The sequence below is a fragment of the Notechis scutatus genome, chromosome 4, assembly GCF_049901735.1.
Source record: "Notechis scutatus isolate UNSWTSFEM ecotype Mainland chromosome 4, rNotScu1.2, whole genome shotgun sequence".
Lineage (NCBI taxonomy): Eukaryota > Metazoa > Chordata > Lepidosauria > Squamata > Elapidae > Notechis > Notechis scutatus.
This window is the reverse complement of record NC_142012.1, coordinates 83,950,425-83,962,144: the sequence shown is the minus strand read 5'-3', so window position 1 is coordinate 83,962,144 and position 11,720 is coordinate 83,950,425. Positions and strand designations below refer to the sequence as shown.

Sequence of the window (11,720 nt, the reverse complement as noted above, 5' to 3'; positions counted from 1 at the left end):
CTCCCGGGAACTCTCGCGAGGCTGGGCGGCGGGAGCAGGGAGGCCTTTTCTCTTTCCTGGAGACTTGGAGGGTCGCAGCTCTGATCGCCGCCCGACGGGTGAGTGGAGGCCGGCCGCCTCGCGGGCCCTGGCTTCGCCCCCCTTCCCCCCACGTTAAGCGCATGTTCCCGTTATATGTCACTGCACGTGGGAAGGGCCGACACGTGTCACACCGCCGCAGCTCGGCAATTTAGAGCTCTCTCTCCTCCCCCCCCCCTCTGGAAAGGCCCCGGGGGTGTGTGTGGGGGGGGGACCCCTGCGCCTTCGCAGAGCCCCTCTCTTTTGGCTCGACGTTCAATGAAACCCCAGAAAAGACCCGAAGGATCTGAAGGAGGCGGGCTGGGCCCGGACCCGGGTTGCCTCCCCCCTCCCCCGCTTCCATTCCTACGTGCAAGATGCAATTCCTCCTTCCCCGGGGAGGACAGAACAGAAAGGGAACACAGAATCAGGGCGTATGGAATATAGGCATGTAGGAATATCGAATTAGGAATAGAACATAGAACAGAAAATAGAGAATACAGGAGAATATAGAACAGAAAATAGAATAACTTTATGGTGGCTTTAAATGCACACTAATCGGCATAACATTGAAATGAAACTTCGTTGCCTTCAGCTCTCAGAGGGTCTTCCCCTCCAGTTATGCCCTCCATGGACATGACAGAATAAATTCAAAGTTATGCATATACACACACACACCCAATATATTCTGTGGCACGGAGAAACAGCGCAGGCTTCTTCGGACATATATACACGTATACAGGCAGTTCTGGGTTGGAAAAGGTCATTTTCTTTATGCACGCATTTCATCTTTTTGGTCCCATCTTTATTGCTCTTTGCTCTTAACCGGGTCATCCCAGGTCGGAATTGCATCTGGTGCCAGGAAAAAAGGAAGGAGGGGTGGGGGCGGGGGGAAGAGAAGCAGCTAAAATTGGCATTTTTCGTGTGTGTGTGGTGGGGGGGGGAGGCGATCCCCATTGTAGGGCCAGTCCAGCCTGGGCCTCGCAGTTGCAGGGCAGAATGCAGCAACTCAGCCTTCTTTTTCCTGGCTTGCAAGTCCTGAAACTAACCTGGGTTATCTGCATGTGGAAATGTGGCTTCCCTCCTGCGCCTTTTGGACCTTGGCTTTCTCCACCAGTCCCCTGCCTTCTTCACCAAATGCTGTGAAATTCTCTTATGCCTAAAGAACCTGGAAGCTTTGCGTTGATTCATATCAGTTTCAATAAAGGAAACAGTCATTTTTGTGAAAAGATTGTATTCTCTCGTTTTTTTCATGAACTGGGATCTATGTAGTCTAGGGTCTCCTGCCTGATGAGCAGGGAGTTGGACTAGACTAGAGGGCCTTAAAGTTTAAGGCAGAATAACAATTTTCAGTGTGTAAATCTCTTAGAACTAGAAGAGAAGGTCACATATGTGTTTCTCTGTTTGAATTTGTTTTGATAATAAATAACAGACATGACTGTGCAAGACTGTTCAGCCTTCTTTTGGGCTGCAAGGGCAAATGGTGTAACTCGACACATAATTGGTGTGAAATGTTTACAGAGACTTGTTTTGGAGAATAAACTTCAGTTTTATGGGTAATTCTGGAGGCTTTAGTTACAGCTTTTATTTATTCACTTGATATTTTTCTCCCTTGTATGCAGGATTAAAAGGGGTCAAAAATAGAATGAGGCTGTTTTGACTTTGACCTCTGCATAGAGCTTAAGAATCATAAAGTTAGCCACTTAATGGTCCTGTAAGAACATAATTGTGTGTTTATGTGGTCAGTGTGCTTTCTGGACTTTATTTGTTTTGAAGGTGGTGTGAGATTTGCTGGTTCTCCTTTCTTTTTTTTAAAGTTGAAGAGCCACAAGATTATGTTTAGGGCAAGGTAGCATGATGTTATTGTGACTCCCATTTTCCATCTTGGCCTGGTTCCCTGCTAATGTTCCCTCCTTAATTGCTTTCCCAGTAATTAAGATCAACCTTTCCACTTTTCATTAGTATGGAAATTCTGCTCCTTCTACTGTTTTGTTAGTGGAGCACTCAATTTGCACATTCTCCTTAGAGAATACAAGCACTCACATTAAACCTCAAAAGAACAGTAGGCAAGCTAGGATCTTGGATTCCTGGAAAATCTCTGGCATGTTTCCTTGTTGAGGTGAGAAATGACAGACTTTGACGAATGTATCTTTTCTTTTATGTACACTGAAAGCATTTGCACCAAGACAAATTCCTTATGTGTCCCAATCACATTTGGCCAATAAAGAATTCTATTCTGATTCTGATTCTATCCTATATCCTATTCTATTCTAGATTGCAAGGAGGTTTGAAAAACAATTGAAAAACCAAATCTCCCCTGCCCCATTTCCCCTTCTCCTTTTTTCTGGTGAAAAATTATTGCGTGAGTCTCTGTACCACAGGCAAGCTTGTAAAATATTAAATTGCACTTACTATGCTCCCAGTTTCAAGGCCCATTCCTAATTAGCCACAGTGCTAATTGGATTGACCAATTTTGTATCTGGTGTAATCTACCTGGCAGGATCAGGGAGCTGAATATGAAAAGTTGCACAGGAATAAGTGTTTAAATTTACAATAATGTGCTGGGAATTTAGATTTGCTAAATTGCAAATATGTAATGGTACACTTTTGTATGATTGCCAGTTCCTTCTTTTAAAGCAATTTTGTGCTTTGATGAAAAAAAAGGCATGTCAGGTTCTCCTTATAGAATACAAGCACTCACATTAAACCTCAAAAGAACAGTAGTAGGCAAGCTAGGATCTTGGATGATGACACACTGATGAACCAGAAAAGGCCTGCCAGAAACTTTATTTTTAAATGGTGGATTTTCAGCAGCAAAAATGCAGTCTTGCAGAAGTTCCTCTTCTGTAGGTTATTATGAGTCACAAACACAGTTCTTGGGGGGTGGGGTGGGGAGAATGAAGTGTACAGAGAGGCCTTTAAATTTTTTTTTTTTGTTTGGTTCCCTTATCTCTGACTTTTCAGGCTTCAGATATGAGATTAAAAAAGAAGCTGGAAATTTGCTGGTGTTAAAATAATTTGAGGTTTTTTTTTTTTTTTTCAAATGAAGCCATTTTGCTCCCTGCATGACAGCTAAAAAGCATTTCTTATAGGGTCTTTGGTAGTCACTTTTTATTAGTGACCTGACTAATCTGACATATCATCACCTTATTCATTGTTGAAGGAAATTAGCACCCACCTCTCTCCTAGAAGAATGAAATATTTTAGGAAATATTTAAAAAGGCAGGATAAAATATTTCCCCTAAAAGAGAAATAAAAATTTTAGAGGAAACCCAGTTCCCTGCCCCCAGCAGATATTTTGGTGCCCATTGAGAAGGACTGGGCAGCCTATCGACGACAAAAGACTCCAGCTCCAGGGTGATGGGATTAAGGCATGACCCTCCAGGACATGATAGGATTATCTAGCAGCAGGGCTAGACACTGCATCACCCAGCAAGGTTCAACCAAACTTATCTCAAACATAGCCCCATGGAAGTCTGACAGCAGCCAATAGAATACATGTGCTTGCACAGTAACAGGAAGCTGAAGTTCAAATCCCAAGAGAGAGTATAACCCTCTCTCTCAACCCCATGTGGTCAGCTGCCCAGGACCTCAAACCCATGTGGTCCTGTCTTATCAATAAACCATCTTTCCAACCAGCCTCCATGTTCCCAGTGTCTTTCTCCCCGCTTGGAATTTGAACCAGATGGATGTTTCTTCTAACAGTGTGGTCAAATTCCAAATACAATTGACAGGCATCAATTATACATTAAGTGACTCTTGGAAACAATCAATTTTACATTTATACAGATTACAAAAAGTGTTTATGGTTACCTTTGTGCCAAGGGTAAATGCCAAGGGTGATACACACACACATGCACACACACACACACACACACACACACACACACATGATACTTTGACTTATGACCCCAATTGAGCCCAAAATTTCTGTTGCTAAGCAAGATAGTTGTTCAATGAGTTTTGCCCCATTTTACAACCTTTCTTGCCACATTTGTTAAGTGAATCACTGCAGTTGTTCAGCTAGTGACACAGTTGTTAAGTGAAACTGGCTTCCCCATTGACTTTGTTTGTCAGAAGGTCCCAAAAAGGGATCGCATGACCCCTCTGGGACACTGTGAGCGTCATAACTATGAGCCAGTTGCCAAGGTCTGGACTTTGATCACGTGATCGTGGGGAATGCTGCAACGGTCATAAGTTTGAGAAATGGCCGTGAGTCATTTTTTTTTCAGTGCCATTGTAACTTTGAACAGTCACCAAACGAACTGCTGTTAAGTTGAGGACTGCCAAAACAACACCTAGCAGTGTTGAACAAGTGACAGGCCTCTTATTTGCATAGGTATAAATCTGTGACTGAGATTGAATTTAGTGGAAACAAGCAGGAGGAAGTGGAAGAAAGTAGAAATTTCTAAAGAAATTTCCCAGAAAGCAGCCGCGAACAAGATTTTCCTGCTGAAAAATAGAAGCAGTAAATATGCCCCAGGACTCCTCCCTTTGCATCGCTGCCTGTGAATAGATAACAGCACTTAATGAATGAGGTGTCCTCAAGAAAAGGGATTAAATGGCTGGATTTAAGGCCGGTCATTTCAGCAGACCACAGCACTTCACAGGGCACCTAATTGTTTGCCAAGTGAATATGGAACAAGCACTAATCCCTTTGTGCTTTTCTGGTTTTGGATTAAGCAAAAGATATTGTGCAATGAAGCGTGGGGTTGAGATGGGCCCTGGCCTGGCCTCTGCAGGCCAAACAAACAGTCGGAAGGAGCCGTCCCAACCTCTGGAGGAAGTTAGGAAAATTGCCAGGCCAGCATCTTCACAACAATCCTCTTTGACTTAGGAAGCTTGGGAGACGGCCTCAGATAATAATAATAATAATAATAATAATAATAATAATAATAATAATAATAATAATAATAAGGGGGAGGAGAAGGAGGAGGAGGAGAGCAGCAGCAGCGCCTTGGGAGCAGTCCCAAAACAAGTGGAGCACCACTTGAACACCAGAAGCATTGACACATTTGCCATCAGTCAATTGCAGAAGGCAGCTTGATTTGGAACAACTGGAAAGGCCTGCTGCTGCAGCTGGTACAACCTGTTTGGAGGTTGTTCCACGAGGAGGCCTCCCCCCCGTGGTCTTGGCTGAGAGGAGAGGCTGAGGGGGGAAGGCCTACGGTTCCCCTTGGTCTGGAAGGATGGGGGGGGGGGCTGGAGGTTTTTCCCCCTCTCCCAGGCCCCAGGGCAGGTGTCAGTGGGTCCCTGGTGCTGGGGGGGGGGGGGTGTCTGGTTGGAAAAGCCACCCTCCTTTTAACCCTGCCTCCTCCTGGAGGGAAGGGGAGCGGAATGGAAGGGAAGGCTTTCTTTAGCGCAGACAAGGACTGAGCCTCCCATGCAAAAGCAAGAGAACCATGGCAGTCCTAACCCAGGTAGTCCTTGACTTATGACTGCAATTGAGCCCAGAATTTCTGCTGCTGAGTGGGAAACATTTGAAGATCTTTCCTGCCGTGGCTGGCGAGTTGAATCCCTTTAGCGGATAAGCTCTTAAATGAATCTGGCTCTCCCCCCCCACCCCCCGACTCTGCTTGTCAGAAGGTCGCAAAAGGGGATCACGTGACCCCTGGGGGGGGGGGGACGCTGCTGCGACCATCGTAAATATGAGTCAGTTGCCGAGCGTCCCAAATTGGATCATGTGACGGTGGGGGGCGGGTGCTGCAAAAGTCATTACTGTGAAAAACGGTCATAAATCCCGTTTTACAGTGCCATCGTAAGTCGAGGATTGCCTATGATGACAATGTAATCAGGAGAGGAGTAAGAAAGACAACAACAGGCCAAGATCCGGTGGATCCAAGCAGGCCAGGCACCCACAATGTGCCTGGCAGGGCTACTGTGGAAAGGGGAGAAGGGTTCATGGGCGGCTGCGTTAATCGGGAGGGGTCGGGGGGAGAGAGAGAGAGAGGAAAAAATAAGGAAAAAGAAGGATTTGCAAGTTGAAGTTGAGCAACGCTGGAGGAAGAAACCAATGGCTGCACCAGTAGCACATAGGAGGAGCCCCTGGAGCGACACACCCGCAGGCAGGGAAGCCCTGAACTGACCAAGACCTGAATAATATCCTGGCTTTGGGGGCCGGGCGGAGGAAACCACCCCACCTTCCTTGGAACTGCCGCCTGTGGGTTCAGGCGGAACCTGAAGTGGCTCTTTTAGGTCCTTGGTCAGGACCTGTTGGACTGTTAAGGTTTTACCAGTTCCAGACTGTGAATCGAATGGAAGGTTAAATAGTAGTAGTAGTAGTAGTAGTAGTAGTAGTTAGTAGTAGTAATAATAATAATAATAATAATAATAATAATAATAATAATAATAATAATAATAATAATAATAATAATATAATGCTGTGCTACTAAGGTGGTCTTAACAGCGCACCAAGATGCAAAATAGCAGCTGCTTCTACCAAGTGTGCATTTCTCGCCTGTTTGCAGCAATTTCCCTTTGCCTCCCTTTCCTTCCTCAGCGGCCTCTCTGGGCCCATCTTCCTTTCTGGGGTGTTGCTGGGCAGTTTTCAATCTTCCCTCCTCCTCCTCCTTCTCTTCCTCCTGCTGCTCTCCACAAGCTAAGGGGAAAGGCGGACGTGCAAGGCTGGGCTCCAGCTGTGGCTGGCGGCATGGCCACGTGGGCTTTAGGAGGCGAGGCCAAGCCAGGGCTGGGCCTGAAATGTGCGCTGGCAAGCAGGTTTAAAGCAGGCTGGGCTGCTGATCGCTGTCTTGTGGGCTGCTGCTGCTGCTGAAGAAGGCGGCCAGCTGCTCTCCCGTCCTCTGGAACAGAAACCGAGGTAGGCAGGGACCAGGGAGAGCGGGGGGAAGAGTGACTTGGCAGCCTTCGCAGCAAGGAATAAAGCAGGAATAATTCCCAACTCTGGAGGTTGGCTAAGGGAAATGGAGGTTGTAGAAGTTGCTTCTTTGCTAGCTGCCTGCTTTGCCCCGGCTGAGATCGGGTAACCAAACCTCCTTTAATTATTGTGAAGGCTTTTTAAGGGAACTGATGGGTTTGTAGGACGGGGATTTTGCAAGGCTTCTGCGCACAGCAGAATTTGACTTACAAAACATGTAAGAAGGTATTTCCAGTTATGGGCAGAAAAGTATAATCATGAATTGATCACGGAGAGCATTGGAGTCAAACTAGTGCCTAAATTCTGCACTGAATACCATTGAAGGAGCAAATAGGAACTTAACATTATTTTGAAGGGTCTTTGGTGCTCTCTGAACTCGGTTGTTTTCTTGTAGACGTTTCATTATCAAACTAGGTAAAATCATCAGCGCTAGTACGGAATGGGCTTTGCATTCATTAAGTTAATTCAATTGGAAAGATATACAGCCCAATAAAACCAGAGCATATTAATCTTGCCCTCTCCAGAGTGGCTGCATGGCACTTCTTAAAACTTAATTCACCATTTTTTATCCAGCTTTCTGGGATTGGTTTATTTTGATAGACTTCTGTTGCTTTTGTTTGTTCGTTTGTTTTGTTGCTGTGTGCTTTGCTCTTTTACACTCAAGTTGTAGAGGTTTTATTTCTGTGTTCCTGGATTTATTGATTTGGGCTTGGCACTTCGATTACAGGTGAACCTTCAGTTAAATAAGTTATGGTCTGGGTCGTTTTACTTAGCCTTCAAGTTTAGCTTCGCTAGGGTTGCAGAATATGATTTCGTTTTAGACCAGTGTTGGCATATCTAGAGCTATTCCCCAGTTTGTTTTTTTGGGGGTATTTGTCCTCATATACTATTTGTATGAACTATAGTCCAGAAGCAGCAGTTTAGCTACTGAAAACTTTCGTATAATCAGGAAATGGACAGGATCCTGTTCTGAATACTTATTTTGGGTGTGGGACGCCTTAATTAGGGAGAGGGGGAAACCTCCTCCTCTCCTCTCTGCTACCTAAGATTGCACAGTTCTATGGATTAGAGGAGGTTTCAGAACGGTGGGCTTCCATCCAAAAGCTACTGTAGGAAATGTCAATTGAACACCTGTAGGGAAGCAGGGGCAGAACTTGAATAAACAAGCCCCAAAATGCCTGCAGTGTAAGTTTAAAATCCACCCGTGTGTGGGGGCGGGGGCTTAGTGCAAAGCTTGCAGGTAACTGAGGCATGCTGCTAGATGAGCTTCAAACACAAGCCAGGTGTTAGAGACTGTATTGGCATAAGAATTAGCAGTGCTGAAGGTATTTTGCCAGTTGACTTAAAAAATCAGGGAGAAAAAAAATCACCAATGAAGATGTGTGTGAATTTTGAGGGTCCCAAATTGGCAAATCAGCTCTGAAAACTGAAATAGCAATAGCGCTTAGACTTATACACCGCTTCACAGTGCTTTATAGCCCACTATAAGTGGTTTACAGAGTCAGCCTCTTGCCTCCTCCCCCCCCCCCAACAATCTGGGTCCTCATTTTATCGACCTCAGAAGGATGGAAGGCTGAATCAACCTTGAGCCGGTCAGGATCAAACTGCTGGCAGTGGGCAGAATTAGCCTGCAATACTGCGTTCTAACCGCTGGGCCACCAGGGCTGAGAGAGACTCCATGATAGTCCCAACATTGGGCTAGGAGATAGCACAGATTCTGAGGTGGGTTCTTTTTCTCCCTGTTCCAGAACTGTCTAGGATGATCCCTTTCCAGGAGAGAAATGGAAGCCTTGGCAACATGGAATCCTTGAACAAGTGCCTTCAGGCCAAAAAAGACCTGGAAGTTGCGTTTGCTGAAATTGTCAAAGCCGAACAGCAAGTCAGAGACAACTGGAAAGAGGTACTTGGAATGGGTTTCGAAAGAAGCACCACTTTGCGGTTCTAACAAGGGGTGAAATCCTTGCTTAAAACGGCTTGGCTGCCGAACTTCTCATGCCGTAGCTTGGCAAAAGTTTTCTTTCAGCTCCAGCTACTTAAAGCTAGCCTGGAAAACCAAGAGCATTCCCGAGAGAGCTGGGGTGTGTGTGGGTGTGTCTTAACTTTCACCACCCGTGGATGTACGGAATCGTCCAGCAGGGTTGTGAAGATAAAAAGAATTGAGCTCAGTTCAGCTTCTGGAGACAGGGTGGATGCACCCAGGCAGTTTTCTTGGGGGCTGCAGATTAGGACTCCGGCCCGTAACGCTGGGATTTACTCGTGGGATCCCACCAACATTGCTAACCAGGTTTGACCCAGATAGGTTTTCTCTAAGTCAGTTAAGATCATTTAGCCTGTTGCCATCTAACCGGTCATCAAGATAGAGTATCTTTCGTTTTAGGTACAATGCCATTTTTAAAGCATACCTGCTCTTATTGGGTAAATTCCCGCATAAGGGAACAAGTGCGATCCTTCCCCATAGCTCAGTTGCTCAATCCCAGCACCTTTAAGAACAAAGGTTCACGGTGAACAATGATTAACTCTGGGGGGAAAAAATTCGGAATTCCTTGCTTAAAGTCCCTGTGTGAAATAGCGCCCATCCCTTTCCAAGCCTTTTAATTCCTCTTCCTGGTGAGAGGGCCGTTATGGAGCTGGGTGGCTGGAAGGAGTCCCGCCCCTCAGGATCCCTTCCTGCCGTCGGGTGGGGACTCAACCCTGCCTGAATGGCAAAATGTGGGGAGGATAGGAACAGGAGGGATGAGAGACTTGAATCGGAGAGATAGAATTATAGAGGTGTTTTATGGGAGATTTCTCAGTTCTCCAATTCTCGTCCCAAAGGTACTTTCTCCCCCCCCCGCTTCTTTGAAAACATTCTCATCCAAGAAGCTCCTTCAGTTCAGGTCCAAGGAAGTCCAGTTGCCTTTTCGGGAAAGCATCTTTGGGACGAGAACGATAAGAGGTGGCTTTTCTTCTCTTTTTAAAAAGGTGAAAGCTGAAGTTCACAGTTGCATCAGTCGCCACCTGGAATGCCTGCGAAGCCGCGAAGTTTGGTTGTTGGAACAGGTTGACCTTGTTCAGCAGCTGAAGGAAGAGGCTCTGCAGCAACAAGCACAGCAGCTCTGCTGGGTAAGGGCAGATGGGCCTCCGGATTCCCTTCCTGCGTCCAGAATTACGGGAACTTCGCCCTGACCTTGTGCTGTTTGTTTGCGGCACAAGGCCGCAGCTTCGTACCTGAACCTGGGGGGAGGCTGGCTCACCCTGTTCCTAGTGAGGTCACGTATTTTTGTTTAATTTCCAGTTGTTGGGACAATTCAGCGGCCTCATCCGCCAGCTGGAACAGCCTCAAAGCGGCGATCTTACCAGTCAGATGTCGGCGTGTTTTGAGAGGTGAGCAGCCCTCCGAGAGATTTGGAATGACCGCTGTTTTCTTTACCCTGGTCGTTTCCCACATCATTGTGGACTGTGACATCAGCCTTTCTGGCTCTGTCACGCAAAATGAACCAGAGTGTTATTTTGGAGGTCTTGTCACCTCTGTGGGTGGATTGGAAGACCGTACGTATTTTGTGCATAAACGTTGCTTGACTTTTTGTTTGTTTGGGAAATGGCTTACCGCCATTTGTTTCTTTCCGGATTCCTCACTTTTGCCTTCTTCCCTAAGTCTTGGCAGTTTGACTCTCCAGCCGGAAGAAACTTCCATCTTGAACTTTGAGGCGGATGTGGCATTTCTTCGCCAGGCAATCACCTCGTTCGGCTCCATTAGAACCAAGGTGAGCAAAAAGGAGCTGTGTCCTCATGCAGGGATTGTCAACCTTTTCACAGGTTGTGCCACTTTTAGGACGTGGCAATATTCCAGCACTACCAGTGGCTTAACAAGGTGTCAAAAACTTGATGACACCCCCCAGCCCTCCACCGCCCTCAAGGAAGCCAGTTGTATAAAGTCCACCCACTTTAATGGGAAACTTGTGCCTTTGACTTTAAGACGTTGTGCTCGTGGCTAGAGGGTCCTCAGCAGCCCCACAGCCCCAGCTGACTCCCCCACAGGTTCCCCCAACCCTCCTCCAGGATGGGGCTTTTCAACCCCTGGCCCATGTACCACCTGCCAGGTGTCGAAGGGCTACCCGTGGCACGCAGTCTAATGTAGGCAGCTTGGAAACCTAGATAGGCTTGGCACAATTCCTTTAGTGACTGAAGTTACGAAAGCGCTGAAATCCCTCCCATTTCCGACCGTTTCCCCTGTTTCTTTCTCTCCATGGTCACATGATCAAAATTCAGGCATTTGACATAGGTTTTCGGCGGTCGCAGTGTCCTGCGGTCATGTAATCCGTCAATCGTGTTACTTAATAACTCTGGCAGGAAAATGGGACAAAACTGTCTCCTTTAGCAACAGAGACTTTGGGCTCAATTATGGGTCGTAAGTCGAGGACTACCTGCAATTAAAACCCAGGTTCCTGAACAAACCCCGAGGCTTCTGTGGAGAGGCTCTTACAGAGAGACCCCCTCTTGAAACCGCTACCACAGCCCTTCCAGTCCGATTCCACAAGAACCCGGATAAGTGACCCCGTCTGCTATTTCAAAACAGGTGTGAGCAGTTAACTTTCTGTTTGCTTGGTTTCTTTAATAGCAGACTTCCGATAAAGAAGACTACGCCCCTTGGATCGCTGTGCAGAACTGTCCTGTGATGGCTAGTTTTGAAAAGGTAAATCACAGATTTGTTTAGAGGGGACTGAAATTAGAGGTTGGCAAGCAGAGTTTTTAAACTTAGTCTTCTCTCGCTGTTCGCTAGGAATGCCAGTTTGGTCTGGTCTAGTGGATA

At 46.5% G+C, this 11,720-nt stretch overlaps 1 protein-coding gene across 5 annotated transcripts in view; it reads left to right on the top strand.

Moving 5' to 3' along the window:
- NCOA4 (nuclear receptor coactivator 4) overlaps nucleotides 1–11,720 on the top strand; it is an 88,315-nt gene continuing 76,595 nt past the window's right edge. Inside the window, exons 1-6 of one of the 5 annotated variants that reach the window (XM_026672747.2) lie at nucleotides 1–98; nucleotides 8,680–8,831; nucleotides 9,893–10,033; nucleotides 10,206–10,294; nucleotides 10,566–10,674; nucleotides 11,529–11,603. In XM_026672747.2, the coding sequence (XP_026528532.2) occupies nucleotides 8,691–8,831; nucleotides 9,893–10,033; nucleotides 10,206–10,294; nucleotides 10,566–10,674; nucleotides 11,529–11,603 (555 nt within the window). In that variant the 5' untranslated portion in view covers nucleotides 1–98; nucleotides 8,680–8,690. Of the gene's footprint in view, nucleotides 99–6,747; nucleotides 6,875–8,679; nucleotides 8,832–9,892; nucleotides 10,034–10,205; nucleotides 10,295–10,565; nucleotides 10,675–11,528; nucleotides 11,604–11,720 lie in introns of those variants that run through there. The other 4 variants (XM_087963975.1, XM_026672749.2, XM_087963976.1 and 1 more) reach the window with 4 other exon arrangements.